The 18,176-nt window shown below is 41.2% G+C and overlaps 1 protein-coding gene across 2 annotated transcripts in view; it reads left to right on the forward strand.

The window, feature by feature from the left end:
• Nucleotides 1-18,176, forward strand: part of PACRG (parkin coregulated) — a 443,717-nt gene that overhangs the window by 258,267 nt on the left and 167,274 nt on the right. Inside the window, exon 5 of one of the 2 annotated variants that reach the window (XM_045544707.1) lies at nt 3,831-3,869. The exons of the other annotated variant lie outside the window; for it this stretch is intronic. Within the exon in view, the coding sequence (XP_045400663.1) occupies nt 3,831-3,859 (29 nt within the window). The 3' untranslated portion in view covers nt 3,860-3,869. Of the gene's footprint in view, nt 1-3,830; nt 3,870-18,176 lie in introns of those variants that run through there. 2 annotated transcript variants of the gene reach the window in all.

Consider the following 18,176-nt stretch of genomic DNA (forward strand, 5'->3'; position numbering starts at 1 on the left):
GCCAGCAATCATTGATTTATAGATGCAGGTCTCTAGTCTCTGCCTCTGTCTTCATATGGCCTTTTCCCCATGTGTCTGTGTCCCTGTGTCTCTGTGTCTCCTCTTCTTCTTTTCTTTTTTTTTTTTATTTATCTTATTTCAGCTTATTATGAGGGTACAAAAGTTCAGGTTATATATATTGCCCATGCCCCCCCATCCCCCTGAGTCAGAGCTTCAAGCGTGTCCATTCCCCAGACAGTGCACATCGCACTCATCATGTAGGTATACACCCATCCCCTCCCCCCACACCCACCTCTGTCCAATACCCAATTGGTGTTATTCCCAAATGTGCACTTAGGTGATTGTTTTCCCTGATCCTCTTCTTCTTTTTTGAATACCAGTCCTCATAAGGATTGCATTAAGGACCCACTCTACTCCAACATGATCTCATCTTAACTAATGACATTGACAATGACCCTCTTTTCAAATAAGGTCATATTCTGAGGTTCTAGAAAGGACAAAAATTTGGGGGGACACAATTCCTTCAGTCCAGTGCAGACCATATACCTCTTTCCTACAGCATGTGGAGGTAAAATCCCATCTTCAGTAAACAAAGTTAGAGGTTTTGTTTTCCTTTCACTCTCTCACATGGCCGTAGCTACTGATCATGGGCTTGCTCTGAGGCCTAATGAGAACGCCGTCTTCAAACAACAACAAAAATTTCATACATTTTCCTTTCATCAGGAAGGGCTTGTTAGTTAAGAAGGGAAAATGATCTAGATAAGTTTGGAGTAGGGGGGATGCAGGAAATGGGTGGGGTTTTTTCTTCAGTAATGCTGCAGACTAACCAGAGAGGTAGGCAAACACTTTCCATAGCCACAGATACCCCAGGGTGCTGCTGAGCCTCCTGAGGACCCCAGGGACCTGGTGGGGGGAGGGGAGGACTGTATTACCTGTGTCTGTCCTGGCCCACAGCAGCTGGGCGAGAGGCTCAGACCACCCTGTGCCCACATGGGGTTTGAACCGCTAAATAGGGGGCCACTGGTGAACAAGGGGAGGGGAGGATGCTTTGCACAGAAGGAATAATTTGTAGAAAAATAAGAAACGGGCTTGGATGCACAGCCACTGAGCACAGCGTAGCAGAGTGAAGGCTCTGGCAGCAGATTTTCTGGGTTCAAATTCTGTTTCCCAGCTGTGATCTTTGATGGGTTATATAACTACACTGTGCCTCCGTCACCCTGAGCTAAAAAGCAAGTTATTGGGAGGAATAAAAAAGGTCATTGACCTTCAGCGAACTAATATATAAGAAGGTTGTTCTGCGGGAGCATCAACTTGCAGAGAATGAGAGGAATGAATTATGGAATGTGAGTAGAATTGCTTTGCAAATTAGCATGTGTTGGGTAAATGTCACACATGCCTATTACCTGCCTCACAAGGTTGTGGAGAAAACTATCTAGGTGGCTTTATATGGTCCTTCCAAGAAAATCTGTTAACATTAGTATGATAATTTAGTAAGGTGATTAGATGTAAAAATAAATGTTTGAGGATCAGTATCTTTACTATATGCCAGCAGTCAGAAATAAATGCAAATTTATTTTCTAGATGCTATTAATTCCTACTTGCATGAATATTCCAATGTAGACAAACTTCTGCTCAACTCTCCCGTCCCCCAGAAGGTGGTTCCAGCTCCTTCCTCAGGCCATCCCAGAGGCGGGCTGAAGTACTAATCATTCAATCGTAAGGCCAGATGGGGAGGTTTACCAAGAATTGCCTCCCCGAATGAACTACTGAGCTATTGAAATCCGAACCTCTTCCCAAGATAGACAGTGCTTTCAGTGTTTCAGTGGTTCTTAGATTCGCAGTTTCTCTGTGCAAACCTTCCTGTTTCTCCTGTGTCACCCACACTGGCTGCGTCACTCTCGTTTTACCACCGTCCCCACTCGCGCAACTTCACCTGAAGGGGTGGGGCAGGTGCTCAGCTGTACATATCTCCGTGGCCTGTGGACTAATGGCAGGTTTCGTGTGGCTTGCTAGGAAAATCCCGGTCAGCGTTTCTTACACCGCAGTGAAAGGGGAACCGTTGTACGGAAACGGAGGCTCGAGATGGAATTGGGACTAGCACCTGTGCCCCTCGCCTGGTGGACTGGGCCATGGGACCTGACTCCTGCTTCCTGGCCTGAGTGCCCCTCCTGCTGCCCAGCCCAGGGATCCTGGGGAGATAGCGCCCATCTCTCCTCTGGGTCCAAATGCAAACCTCTTGTCCTCTCAGTAGCCTTCCCTGATTCCACTCATGCTGCACAATGAGCTGCTCTTTCTTCTGGGTGCTCCCAGTCTGTCTTGCTGTGTAGACGTCCTGTCTCCTGAGTCTCTCCTGGATAGGCGGGAGGGCCCAGATGCCGGGAGACAGTTGGGACCATTGGCTATTGGCTCAACCAGTTTGCAAAGCCATGTTTGAATTGTGTACTTTGTCACCCCTCCCTCCCGCTCTGAGGTTTCCCAACAAGCTGGGAACCCCCACAAGGATCTACAGATGAAATTGTCCAGAGTCCAACTGCTTCCCAGTCCTTGGCCAGAAACAACCCTACTGCTGGCTGGAAACAGCACATTTCTGAATGGGAGATTGCCACCAACTCAGTAAGGCTTTTAAGATATGCCTAGAGAAATCTGTATAATGTGCTATAATGTATTTAAAAGCTCGAGATGGGCCCCAAATGAGCAGGCATGCAGATTTTCGCCCAAGAGAAAACAGCGTTCTTTTCTATTTATGCAACAGAAAGTTTTACTTAATCTGGGCAAGAAAGCAACTAGCTACAGATTTCTAAAGCTTTAATTTAAGGAGGCTTCTATATTCAGTCAGTTCATAATTTGTACTTTTTCAGTCACCTAAGATATCACCTGTTCTGGATTTGCTGATAATTAAAGGCTCATTCTCATTTCCTTTATATGCAAATCTTTCATGAGCACCAACTAATGACTTTTTAAAGGTCTCTTTGTGGACGCTGCAGAGAAAATAAGAATGTCACCAAGTGTAATTGTTATGTTGAATAGTCACTATTCGTGACATAATTAAAAGGCCAGTTTAAAGGAGGGTAGGTAACAAAAGGTGGGCTTCATTCTGTGGGGGAGCCTTTCCCCGGCGACCTCGGAACCCCCAACAGAGATGAGTAGAGAGAGTGAGGAGGTTGCTCCACTCTCTCCTAAATTCCACAGGCGCTTTGAGTCACACACGCGATTCTAGAGATTGACCGAAACCCTGGACTTGATTCAGCCGCAAGTGTTCTCTCCTCGCCTAGCCTGGGCCCGCCTGGGCCGGTGCGGGAAGCTGGCATGGGAAGGGAGTGTGCGGGCCCCGCCTCCCTTCTCCGTCCTGGTGTTGTCACTGTCCCCCCCCCCCCCCGCCGTGCTTGACCCCTGCTGTGTCCCATGGGCTGCTCCTGCCCCCTGAGCACCCGCAGGTGTGGGGCTGAGGCTCTCCAGGGTCCCTGCCGCGTTGGTGCCCCACGTGGGGCGTCCCCTAGCCTGGATGTCCCCTGCGACTCCTTCCTCAGGCCCTCGGCTTGTGCTGGGTCCCTGGGCCCTTCCAGCAGTCCCCGCTGCAGACCCAAGACTGCCCCACACCTGCGCCGGCTCCCACTGTGCGCCCTCCGGGCCCTGACTGCCCGCCGCCACCCACCCTGGGCCCCGCCGCCAGACGCAGTAAAATCCACAGCTGTGCGGCTGCGTGGCTCCCTGTCACAGACAGCATCCGTCATTTCCCGAGTGATCTCATCAACATCACCCGCAATCCCACAGGCCAGCAACAGAAAGGACAGAAAAGTATTATTTTTGGAACTGTTATCCATACTTTACAGGTGAAGAAGCCGCGAATTGGATCAAATGACTTGCCCAAGGTCGTGTGACAGAAATGAGCCAAAGCCAACACCGGAAGAAATGGATACTGCTTCCAGACCTGAATGGCAGACACTCTGGAAATGTAAATTGGCTTGCCAGAAGTGGCGTATCTGAGGCAATTGTGATGAACGGATTTATTTATTGTACTGAAGCAGGTGGAGGTTTCATTGATCCGCTTTTACAACTATTATACACTAGCAGGTCAGAGTAGCTGTTGCTGATCTTCTCCACAAATTCTTGTGCATTAGGAAGCAAAAATGTTTGCAGATCATCAATTTCTGTTGTGGAGTAGTGATCAATAATAGCTAGAGAAAAACTCTAAACACAGAAAACTAGTGGCAAATTCACCTAATTAAAAACATCAAACAGAGTATTAACTAACCCTCCAGCGTTGCTCCGCTCTTTGCTAGAAGGCATGTCACTATATGGAATACATTCAGATTTTTTTTTAATCCCAGTTGAATTCCTTCTCATAATTACGGATAAAATCTGTGTACAGAGTTGCCTTAGTCCATTTTGTGTTGCTATAACAGAATACCTGAGACTGGGTAATTTATAAAGAAAAGTTTATTTGGCTCACTATTTTGAAGGCTGAGAAATCCAAGGTTGGGCAACCCATCTGATGAGGCTGCCTTAACTTATGGCAGAAAGTGGAAAAGGCAGCAGGTGTTTGCAAAGGTACCAAATCCAAGAAGAAACAATCAACTCTCAGTAACTAATCCAGTTCTGAGAGAGTGAGAACTCACTCCCCAGAGTCAGCATTAACCTATTCATGAGGGATCCACCCCATGACCCAAAACCTTGCACCAGGCCCCACCTCCCAAACCACATTGGGAATCAAATTTCAACACACATTTTAGCAGGAACAAACCACATCCAAACAATAGCATTCCACCTTGCCCCCCCTCCCCTAAACTCATGTTTTTCTTACATTCAAAATATAATCATCCCATCCTAATAGTCCCAAAAGTCCTGTTCCTGTACTAACTCAACAGTCCAAAGTCTAAAATCTCATCTGAGGGCCTGTGAAAAAAAAAAAAAAAAAAAGTTATTTACTTCCAGGATACAATGATGGGACAGATACTGGGTAAACATTTCAATGTCAAATGGAAACTGGCCAATAGAAAGGAGTGACAGACCCCAAAAGCAGGTCTGAAATCAAGCAGTGTAGACATTAAATCTTAATGCTCCAAAATAATCTTTTACTCCGTGCGCCTCCTCCTAGACACATTGATGCAGGAGTTGGGCCCTCAAGGCCTCAGGCAGCCCCATCCATCCCTATGGCTTTGCTGGGTGCAGCCCACATGGCCGCCCACATGTGTTGGAGCCCAGTGCCTATAGTTTTCCCAAGTGCTATCAGTGGCTCTACAGTTCTGGGGTCTTGATAGTGGCTCCCACAGCGCCACTTAGGCATTGCTCGGGTGGGGACTCTCTGTGGCAGCTCTAGCCCTGGGGCAGGTTTCTACCTGGCCTTCCAGGCTTTCTGACATATCCTCTGAAATCTAGGTGGAAGCCACCACACCTCCCTCATTCTTGCATTCTGCCTACCTGTAAAATTAGTACCACCACGTGGATGTGGATGTTGCCAAGGCTTACAGCTGTGCCCTTCAGAGCAGCAGCCAGAGCAGTATCTGGAGCTGCTTGAGCCTGGCCGGAGCCACCACTGGAGTAGCCAGGAAATGGAAAGTAGCATCCTAAGGTGGCCCTGGGCAGTGAGCTCATGGAGAGTGCCCTGAGCCCATCCCCCAGGAGCATTCTTCCCTCTGGACTCTAGGGTTGTAATGGGAGCAGCAACCTCAATGCCTTTGGGGCCTTTTTTCCCCATTGTCTTGAGGATTAATAACTGGCTCTTCTGATCGTACTGATCTCTTTAGCAACCTGTTGATAGGTCACACCCTTGAATTTCTCTGCTGAAAATGCTTTCATTCTCTACCATGCAGCCAGATTGGGCATTTTTAAAATTTTTCTGCTTTGCTTCACTTCTAATTATAAATTTCACCTTTAGTTCATTCCTTTGCTTCCATAAGTCAGCATAAGCAGTTAACAGTAACCATGCAGCTTTACTGGTTAGAAATTTCTTTTACCAGAAATCCTAGTTCAATACTCTTAAGTTTCACTTCCCATAAAACCTTAGGACATGGACACAATGCAGCCAGGGTCCTTGCAACTGTACAACAATGGTACCTTTTACTCCCGTTCCCAATAGGATACTCCTTATTTCTACCTGAGACCTCATCAGAATGACCTTTACTGTCCATATTTCTATCAACATTTTGGTCACAACCACTTAACCAATCTCTAATTTAAAGTTCCAAATTTTCTCTCTTCTCCTCATCTTCTTCTGAGCCCTCACGAAAATTGCCTTTAATTGTCTGTTTAGACCAATACAGGATTTTTCTGGCTTGTGCCTCCAAACTCTTTCAGACTGTGCATTACCCAGTTCCAAAGCCACTTCCATATTTTTAAATATCCTAACAGCAACACCACACTCTCAGTACCAATTTTCCGTCTCAGTCTATTTTGTGTTGTTATAACAAAATACCTGAGACTGGGGAATTTATAAATCAAGGAAGTTTATTTGGCTCTTGATTATGGAGACTGGGAAGTCCAAGATCAAGCAGCATGTCTGATGAGGGTCTCATGCTGCTTCAACTTCACGGGTATGTCAGAGGGGTAGTGGGGATGTGCAATGAGACCAAAATCTCTCAGCGTCTTGTGGGGAAAGTTAAAATAATAACTTCCACATGATCGATTTGGACAAATTTTAATAAGATATGATATAATTTTATACCTTTCTGTTTTAGGCAATTTAGTTTGCACAATGTTTTTGTTTCTAAACACAATTCTTTATGAAAAGGCCATCTGTTTTATGAGGATTCATTCACAATTACTTTATCCTAACTTATCACGTAGTTCCTCCAACAATTCTCCCAAATACAACAGATATATAGATTGACAATTTCTCTTGTCATTTATTCTTCCTTTGCTTTGCCAAACTGATATTTTGAGTTAAGCACAATTTTCACTTGTACAGAAAACAGTGTTCTCCTAGTCTTAATAATAACTCATAGAACAAGTGCTCTTATACTATCTGTGAAGTCATTTAAAATATGGCATTTATCTACATTTATCAGTACATGAATGGAGATGCAGTTCTATGAATGTATTGCTCAAAACCAGCATACTTTTTCTTAGAAATTTCTACTTACTTTTACTAGAAATCTATTACACTATTAAATTTCTCTTAATTTCCCATATTTTAAAAAGAAAGCATAATTCATTTCAAATAAAACCTTTGCAGAGTAATAATCACTTAGCATATAAATGATTTTAATATTGATATAGATAAGTCTCTCTAAATAAATAATTTTCATGCTCAATGCATAATGTACCAAGCATGCCTGTAAAATGATAGTTTGTTTTGTAATGTGAGAATTTCCATTATAAAAACCTGTGAGATACAATTTAACACATTTAAAGAATTAACACTCTCAGATTGTAATTGGAAGATAAATTCTAATTACTGTTTAATTTCTTGGTTGAAAATCTTTGGCATGGATAATATAAAATTGACTCTGAAATTATGCAATTAATATTATTAGCACTTAGCTATTCCTTTTGAAGCTGCAAAGGCTTAATTTGTTTGACTCAAAAAATACTCAAGCAGAAAAAAATGCTTGATGTTTGGAAAGTTTAAAAAATGGCCATTAGTATGGTTAACTAATCTATAATCAGCCATGTTTAGGTAAACTGGTTCAATATTGGGTCATTGAAAAAATGGCACATTCTATAGAAAGTAAGCTGTTTGAGGTATTCTAGACCAGAAAGATAAACTTTTTTTAGAATTCTGTTATCAAGGCCATGAATTAATATGCAGTGTTGTGACAGGATTCTGTGATCTTTAGTCAAATCAATTATGGAAAGTTAGAAATATCCACCCTTAAGCATTGATATGTTCTTAGAATTGATTGATTCTTACCTAAACTATGTTTTTCAACAATATAAATCTCAGAAAATTGTTCTTCCAGTTATTATTTCTAGGGCATATATTCCTAATTTTTAAAATTTTTAATGGGATTATTTTTTATTTTATTCATTTTTTTTAAAAATTAAGGAAGTTAATTTATTTCACTTATTACTTTTTTTATTTCCATCGATTTTGGGGTACACATTTAATTCTGTTACATGTATATATTGTATAGTGGCGAAGTGTGGGCTTTTAGTGTACCCATCACCTGAATAGTGTACATTGTACCCAATAGGTAATTTTTCATCTCTCACCTCCTCCCACCCTTCCCCCTTTTAGGTCTCCAGTGTCCATTATACCAATCTGTGTGTTTTTGCATAGCCATTTAGCTCCCATTCATAAGTGAGAACGTGCAGCATTTATTTTTCTGTTCTAGACTTACTTCATTTAGAATAATGGCCTCCAGTTCCACCCACATTGCTGTAAAAGGCATTTCATTCTTTCTTATGGCAGAGTGGTACTCCATAGTGTATATTCCACATTGTCTTTATCCACTCATTGGTTTATGGGCATATAGGTTAATTCCGTATCTTTGCAATTGTGAATTATGCTGCAATAAATATACAAGCGCAGGTATCTTTTTGATACAATGATTTCTTTTCCTTTGGGTAGATATCCAGTAGTGGGATGCAAGATTGAATGGTAGATCTACTTTTAGTTCTTTGAGAAATCTCCATAATGATTTCCACAGAGGTTGTACTAATTTGCATTCCCACTAGCAGTGTATAGGCATTCCTTTTTCACTGCACCTGTGCCAACATCTATTGTTTTCTGGCTTTTTAACAATGGGCATTCTAATTGGAGTGACATGGTATCTCACTGTAGTTTTAATTTGAATTTCTCTGATGATTAGTGATGTTAAACATTTTTTCATGTTTGTTGGCCATTTGTATATCTTTTGAAAAAATACCTGTTCATGTCATTTACCCATTTTTAATGGGGTTGTTTGGTTTTTATGCACCGAGTTGTTTGAGTTCCTTGTAGATTCTGGATATTAGTCTTTTGTTGGATACATAGTTTGTGGATATTTTCTCCCATTCTGTAGGTTGTATATTTACTCATTTGATTATTATTATTATTTTTTTTTTGCTGTGCAAAAGCTTTTTATTGTCCCAAGTTTTTTGTGTTATTTACCTGTCTTAACAATGGCTAATATTTATTTAGTGCTTTCTATATGCCAGATCCTGGGTTAAGATCTTTTCTTGAATCATCTCATTTAATCCTCACAAACTCATGAGGAAGAAAATATCCTTCATCCAATTTAACAGATGAGAAAATCACGGCAGAGAGATAAAGTGATCACTGTCAGTCAGTTGGCAAAAGATCACTCATAGCATTATTTGAATGGAAAGAGAAATAAAAAGTGATATAACTTGTGTGGTTTTCTCCATTTCATGAATGCTCAGTGCTTTAACTGCACCTGATGAGGTGTCTCACTGCATTGTTTTATACAAGTCATTCCAATGTATTGATTTCATCTTCCAGTGTTTAAACCAGCAATGTTCAACTAATAACACTCCTAAACTTGCAACTTGTTCTTAAGTTGCTTTTATGCATGTTATTAAATGAAAGAGATATCATTCAATACAAATTTTTTACCATGATCTATTTTTTAAAATATCACTAGTGGCATTAGTCTTGGACAAAAACTAGAACCAAATCCAGCATTTATGAAATAGTGTGAAATTTTTACGTGGCTGTGGTTTATAAAAGAGTTTTAATAAATATATAATATATGCAATAATCATGATTTTATTGCATATATTTATTAAAGCTCATTTATAGCTAGTTAATAGAACATGCATAGACTTTTGCTGAATTAATAAATCCAACCCAAAGTGCCACATGCACATGATGATGTGAATAGCTTTACTATAGCTATCCTGAAGCATATAGTTCTTCATGTGCAGTAATTTGTCCTTTGTTTAAAAAGCAATTTTGCTGACAGTGCTAGTTTCTGCACAGAAGTCCTCAGCGTCAGCAGGACTTAACTTGAGATGATTCAAGACAATTGCAAGAAATGCATTTTAGAAAGAAGAGTTTACAAGACTTTCCCATTGAAAGATGTGAATTAATTGTAATTTGGAGAGAGAAAAAAACTTTAGTTCACTTTTTTAAGTTTGAGGAAGATGAGTTGCTCATCTTCAAGAAAAAAGCCATTCTGTCTAAAGTATGGCATGGTGGCTCTTCAGCTTAAATATTCAGTTATCTTGAGAGAATGAGAAAGACAGAAACAGGCAAAGACAGAGAAATAGAAAAGGGAAAAAGAAGGTCAATGAATATGATTACAAGCACAGAAGGCATTTTAGGAGGTAGAGAGATTAAAACCTAAAACCATAAAGGTACTTTCATTCTATTGAAAATCTAAGAGAAATATGATGAAAAATGGAAAAATGTTGAAAATGTACACAAAGAATATCAAGTAGAGCTATCAATTTTAACTATAAATATAAGGCAAAGATGCATTAAAAATAAAGGCTACAAAACGTAAATGAATGAAAACACTTCCTATGTAATGAACATGACAAACAATAGGCTATCTGCATGTATCATTTTTGGTGGAACTCCCAGTATAGCACCCCTCAACAAGTGGGCACCTACCCCTGCTTGAATCTCCTGAGTCACATGGTGATCACTACATCCCATGGGAACTGGTACTGCTTTTAAATAGCTTAACTGATAAAATTTCTACATTTAATTAAGATCTGCTTTCCTATAACTTTCCCACTTGGGCGTTCATTTGGCTCTCTGGGCCTTGGGTAGTTCTCACTCAAATGTTCTCCTTCTATTCAGGCCTCTCTTTACTTCATGGGCTTCCACAGGTTTCTTGGTGTATATTCTTCTTGTGCATCGATCTTTTTATTATTTATTGATTTTGAACAAGGTATACCTTTTCTTTATTGGATTCTAAATGTACTAAGACTCAATCTTAATTACATCCTTATGTTGACATTTCAAGGCAACATTTATTTGATGTGCTTCGTTTGTCTTTGTGTCTTTTGCTTGCTATAAATTTCTCCAAAATCCTAACACATTGTTTCAAATTTGGTTGTTTCTTCTTATATAATTTTGCACTTCAAATTATGCTATATCCTAGTTGTATAGGAATACTACTTTCCTCAAAGTGTGTATAAAAATTAACAATTGTTAATCGTCTAAGTTTTAGGTTTAGCATATGTGATACCTTTTGAAGCCAAATTCATCTATACACACTTTGTAAATATAGGTCCCTTGTCTCTACAGAATGAAACTTTGGATCACTGTTTTGGCCCAAAAGCAAAGTATCACCTTGGCAGAACACTGTGTGAACACTTCAGTAGACATGCTGACATCTTGATTGTTTTCTACCTTTTTGTTTATTATCATTTTATTGAACATATCATTTTATGGCCTAGCTAGCTGGATTCAGTGACATTGTTTCATATTGTCAAAGAAAACCTGTGATTATACGTGAGGTTTCTCAAACAGACATTTTAAATGAATCCAGTGGAGTAATCTTTCAATATTTTTCCCTTGCACCTCAAAATTCAATCACTTACCAATCTTATTACTTTTTCATTTACAACTTTATTTCTGCTCCACTATAGCCAGCTGTCCCTACTGTACTGTGCCAGTTCAGGGCATTAGCATCACACCTTGTCTATTACAGTAAATCCTTCCTTATTCTCCATGCAGCAAAAATCACATTTGTTGTTCCATCCCAAATTGGAAAACCTCCCTGCAATTCTAGGAACACATAGTCACCAGGGTAAAAGAATGCTGGACAAGAATGTGGTAGTAGTTTGTGATTTTCTTTTCTTTCTTTTAAAATATTTCTCTCTTTATAATCTCTTGACATTGTCCTAGTTCATGTGAAAGAGAAAATCCAGCTTCCTAAGCACCTCCCCCTTTCAGTGCTTTGAACACTCAGTACATGTGCTCTTGGGACAAATGATATTTTTTAAAAGAAGAAATGCCAAATTTGTCAATTGACTGCCCAAGAAAGATTTTTAGTTTTTAAAAAATTCTTCAGTTTGTTAACAATTTGCATGGTTACTTTCTCTGTGGTTCTGTGGAACCTGTTTATGAAGAATCTGCCTCCTCCACATTGAAACTGAGAAGGAGATTGGGGCCTAATATACAAAGTCAAGTACGTGATATGAATGATGAATATCCATTTCACAGAAAGGGAACGTCACAAGAGGAAGCATGACCACTGAGATTTCTAGCGTGGAGAGATGAGGCACTGGTCAGAGCTGTTGTGTGAAGGTTCATTTATGGAAAGAAGTCCAGAAAAAAAAAAAAAAGAGTAGTCATCTGCCTTCACAGATTCAGACCAAGAAAGGGCAGAGGAAACACAGTAATGTCTACTGAAGGCTGCTAGGCCATTGTTCCACCTCATGTGTGGAACTGTGAAGCCGGTCTGGGAAGAGTTAGCTCCCTGACACCTGCTGCAGGTAGAATTATCCTCCTCTTCTAACGCACATGTCATAGAAAAAGCTATTCATTCATTTGTTTATTCCATAATTTATACCATCTTATATACGTCAAGCACTGTGTTAAGCACCGAATATAGAACAGTGAATTTCAACAAATAAGAGAACAAATATTAATATATAATTACACACTCTTTTAAGTTCAAAGCATCGATGTTGATGGTGATGTCTAACAGTAACTGAGCACTCCCCCCACGTGGGGCCGAGCACTAAGTGCCTCTATACAGTAGCTAAAGAAGCCTCGGGCAAGGCAGGAGAACACACCCCAGGCTGCTTTGCTCTTGCCTGAGACTCCTAGTGGTTACATTGCTGTCTGAGTTCCTTCGAGAGCCAAAATAACTTGAGGATGTGTGTTGGGGGTAGTGGGGGCAGGTGGATATAAAACATTCGGTTTACCTGTCTCTATCAATCTATTGAAGCAGCCACTGGGTTGGCACTGCAGCAGCGCTTCGATGCTCAGTCCCTTGGACACGCTGTGTTGGTGGGAAACCAGCTGACCGAGGTACAGGAAATGAAGGAAATGCAGCCTCTCGAAAGGGCCATGGTATAGCTGCTTAGGAGAAGCAGGTTCAGTGACTGCTCAGTCGTGGTGGCTTGTATGGCCGTAGGCAAGTCAGTCTTGCTGTCTGTATTTCTTCAGCTAGCAAGTGGGAAAGGTAAACGCTCCCATGTCCTCGAATAGGTCAAATCCAAGCAGCTCCTCCCTCTTCCTGGTGGAGCTTCTCTGTGATGAGGATTCTTCTCCCTCTTCTCACATCTGTTTTACTTCTTTTCAACCTCAGAGCAAGTTGTTGTTTATAGTCAAGCAATTCATTCTCATCACTTCTCAACATGCATTGCGTGTAGAGCCTTTTACTCTGGAACCTGCCCAAGAACAGAAAGCCCTGGTTTCCACTGCAGATAACCCCAGGGTTCCCTCCTTCCCCCACTGTAATTAATCCCATTGCCAGGCTCCATCTCCTACCTGAGCTGCAGGAATCAATAGTTTCTGGATTTTATGATCCCCTTATAAACACTGGCAAAATCAATGAGTTTTCCATACCGGAGGGTGAGGCACATTGAAGTAGATGCTACTGATAATGAGTTCCTTTACAGAAATGCAAGGTAAATACAGGGTGTTCCTGCTGCTTTTATACATAATGAGGCATTTATACAAACAACATCCACGTAGCTAGTTGAAGTTCCTGGGGCAAAATAATATTCAACCTTCAAGCTTTATAACTGCATAAGCTTAGAACTGATAGGAACGTTTCTGCTCTGGTTTTGAAGTGCCTATTAAATGCATTCAAGGAGGTTTTTCTGTTTTGTTTTTTCCTTAACGCCCTCTCTTTGGAACCCATTTGTGTTCGGTGCCAGAAAACTGATGGTTGTCTTAATGTTTCATCATTATAGAACATTCCTGTGATTTTGTATTCTTTAATGCAATACCTGCATTTCTGTGAAATAATCTGTGAGAAGATTTCATGCTAAGTATTGCTCTTGTTCTTTTCTATTTTTATTCTAAGCATATTAACCGAGTCACTTTGGGGAACATGCTTGCAAGCTTGGGTGTATCTCCGTTTATCTAATAAACATGTTCCTGGCACATATTGTGTAAATCGAATTTTAACAAATTGAATCATATATTTAAATGCCTGAAGGGCACTCATTTAGGAAATGAATCATATTCTGAATTTTAAGGGAATTTTTACACCCTAATTTTATTTTCTGATAATCTGGGTTTTCACTTGGTTTGCTTTATTTAGGTGATATTTGTATCAAAGTATTAAATTCATTGAGGAATTTTACAAAGCAAGCAATTGGGGGAGAGGATTCTGGGAAGATGGTGGAGCAGGAAGCATCAGGAATCTGTCTCCTGACCTGACAATTGTGCTGGCAGAATCTGTCTGAGGACTTTTTTCTGGAGTCTGTTCTAAGGATGCCAGCTTTCAGGGAAAGACTTGGAAGGCAAATTGTAGTTAATTTTGGTTGTTTCAGCTGGTCACAAGGTGACAGCTATCCCTCTCAGTGGCAGGCAGGTATGCACCTATGCCTGGAACAGCATGCGCACAGCTTGTGGGCACCCCAGTGGGAAAAGAACTCTGTCCTCCAAAAATTGGGGCTCTGTGTTCTGACTGCTGTTTGCCGCTTCTGAGCTGAAGACACATGGGGGGCAGCCATTGTGGCATCCCTCCCTCCACTGTTGTAAGCCCCTCCCCCTCTGGCTGAAGAAATTTCCAGGGGGTTTACATAGCCAGCACCCCTTTCTTTTTTTCTCCTTCCCCTTCATTTTTCTCTTTTTCCCCTTTTGGAAATCAGATATTTAAAATATGGGACATTTAAAAGCAACCACATGTACAGAAGCATTTAGAAAGTCACTGTGCATGCCCAAGGAAAGGCACATGCTTTAAGAAGACCTGAGAAGACCTTAAGTTTACACCTCACACTGATCACCAGCACAGACATGCCCTAAAACAGTTGAAAAATAAACAACAATAACAACAACAACAACAAAAACCCTAGGGAAGAGAGATTGTCTGATTTCCAGAGTCACTACGTTATTAGGTCAAATATCCAGTTTTCTAGAAAATCACAAAACATGTAAAGAAACAGGAAAGTATTGTCCATTCAAAGGAAAAAATAAACCAACAGAAGCTATCCTTGAGAAAAACCAGATAGCATACTTGCTAGACAAAGACTTCAAAACAACTGTCTAAAAGACATTGAGAGAACTAAATAAAGATGTGGAGAAAGTCAAGAAACCAATGTATGAACAAAATGGAAATATCAATAAAGAGAAAACCTAAAAAGAAACCAAAAAGGAAGCTTAGGAGCTGAAAAATTACAAAACTTAAAATGAAAAATTTACTGGAGGGATTCAAAGGTAGATTTGAGCACACAGAAACAGCATTAATGAACTTAAAGATGGGACAATACATTATAGAATCTGAGAAAAGAAAGATTTAAAAAAAGCAAATATAGCCTAACAGACCATAAAGTGGACCAACATGCCTATTGTGGGATTCTAAGAAGGAGAAGAGAGAGAAAGGGGCATAGAGATTATTCAAAAAAATAATGGCTGAGGACTGCCCAATCTGATGAAAGACATCACTATAAACATTCAAGAACCACAAAAAATTCTGAATGGAATGAACCGTAAGAAACTCAACATCAAGAGTGAGGTGATGGATATGTTATTTAGTTGATTATGGTAATCATTTCACAATGTATTCATACATGAAAACATTACATTGTATCTCTTAAGTATGTATAAATTATATTTGAAGCAGGAAATAAAAAGTAAACTTCTTTAAAAAGTAGTCTGTGATTTCCCAGTGACATGGGCATTTTAGGATTATAATCAACATTGAAATAATTAATAAATCAACCAGATTCCTTATGTATAAACAGAAACCGTGAGGCTCATGAAATCAATACTTAGTGAATACCCACCTGGGCAGGATTCCAGAGACACATGAATAAAGGAGATGTAGGCTGTGACTTCATGCTACTGGGGTGGGTTCTGTGATGTGGGACCAAGTGGAGGGATGATTCACTTCACCTCGGGCATCAGGGGACTAGCCTGGACCTTGGAAAAATACTTTCATCGGTTTTCATCGGTATTAAAATTGCCCAGAGGTTAAGCTTTATATGCTGTGTAAGTGGTAAATGTTCCTTAGTTTACTGCACTGGATACATATAAAACGAATGAGGGGAATTAGTCTACAATGTCCTCTGTGCCCGTAACCTGAGGGATAGTTTGTGTGAAAGGTTATATAAGACGGAGAAAACACCAGGGCGGGGGTTGAAGGAAGCAAACTGATTTGACTTACTTGAGTTGAAGATAAATACAAGCAGGATGAGGGTGCAATTTCATAGTGAAGTCATCACATAGCTGCTATAAACTTACGCAGATTCGCCCCAGTGCAGATAGCAGGCCAGGCCCCTTCCACCCACTCTACATTCCATGCGCCCCTTGAGTCCACACTCTGGAGAAACATGAGATGAAAAATGAAAATCCTGTGTTCCTCTGTCAGTTTCAGCTGTTCATCTGCCGCTGAGAAAGTTACTAATTACGTCATGGCCCCTCAGTGTCTCCACACCCTAAAGCAAGCAAACTGCTCTGGCTGCTGCAAAACCCAAGACACTGCAATCTGCTCCAATGTTGGAAGAAAAACTATCTGTGCCTGTGGACATCTGCGGCCTTCCTTAAGGGCTAATTCCAGGACCTTAATCCCCGCTCATGCTCCCATGCTGAGATACAGGCTACTACAGGACAGGGAAACTCCGTGACGGGTTTGAGGTGTCCGGGTGGAAGTGTGAATATTGCATATTGGAGAGACGAGACATCAGGCCAGACAGCTCCAGGTATGTGTGGCACTCCTGGTTGCAACTCCTCAGATATATTAAAACAGAGGCCCGGAACAGTAGCCTGGATACAGAAGAAATAAAAATGTTAGTTGTGGCTTAATAAAGGTCTTTTAAAAGAAAACAATGATAGATGTTTGCTCATGGCCCTATTCTATGTCTATGATTTAGATTAGAGGCTCAAAGTTTGCACCGAGATAGTGGAGAGGAGGAGAAAGTTTGAGAGAAATCTTGGAAAATCAAGGAGGCTGAAGAGTTCATTATGTATGGGCGTGCAGAGAAGATGAGGATTCAAAAATGACTGAATCTTGGGTGTTAGGATAGTGATGCGATTTTCAGAAACAGAGAACCCTGGGGAAGCAGGTGGTGAGTTCAGTCCTGGACAGGGTGAGCTGGAAGTGCTCAGGGACACCCCCAGTGAGCATGCTCAGAAGGAAGTTGAAAGGGCAGGGTCTCCGTGCCTGCCACCTGACCGGCATCATCTCAACGCCCTGCCACCCACTGGGGAAGAGCTTCACCCAGAAGCTGGGTGAGAATGTCAAGGGAGAGCATGAAAAGGAGGGAAGAGGGAGGTCAGAACTGGTGGAAAAGCAGGATGAATTCAGGGAACACTCATCCAGCACTGTCTATAAGTATCCTTCAGCGTCTCTGCCAAACCATCGCCATCTGACTCCCAGTCACACTTGTGAACAGTGCCAGGGGTGAGTGTGGGAGTTAGAGATGGCCCCGGTGCTGTGGCTTCAGCTCACTGCTCAGGGGCAGGGGCCACCCAGAGACTGGTGCCACCAGACTCCAGCCCGGGGCAAGTCCGGAAGGAAAGTTCCCTACCCCACCTTGGAGGGCTGGTAGTGAGGGCTCCCAAGAAGTCAGAAAGGAGTGGAAGTCATGAGGCTGCAAAAGAAAGTTTCTAGTGAAAAAGCTAGGCAAGGTCACTACATAGAGTCATAAATTAGATAACTGAACTTTAAAATTATTGGGTAGAGGAAAACAGGATCATGGACATGACATGTATGATCTTACAATTAGGATGAGCTTTAAGAGCACTCAGCCCTTAAGAGAGATGAAGTTTGGCTTAAGCATTCCGTCTTAACTGGGACATAGAAAACCTCAAGACTGCTATTGACTCTGTCAGTAACTCATTATGTGGCATTATATATAGTCTCGGTGCATTAGGGAAAAACAGAGGTGAAAACAGTAATTATTTACTCAGGGGGTGCTGACTGCCAAGGTATTTATACACCGTACAATGGAGAGGAAAATAATACTTGCCACCTACCTACCCATTAGGGGTGACGTCTGGAGAGCGGTTTTAGGTTCTTGGATGAAAGGGTACGTGAATAGCAGTGTATCATCTGCTTCGGATCTGTTTTATCTTTACATAAATCCGCTTCCCGAGTGACAGTGGCAGTGGAGCGCCTTGTCCTCTGAACTGCTGATTGCAGTTTCCTCACCCAGGG

Source organism: Lemur catta, chromosome 2, assembly GCF_020740605.2.
Source record: "Lemur catta isolate mLemCat1 chromosome 2, mLemCat1.pri, whole genome shotgun sequence".
Lineage (NCBI taxonomy): Eukaryota > Metazoa > Chordata > Mammalia > Primates > Lemuridae > Lemur > Lemur catta.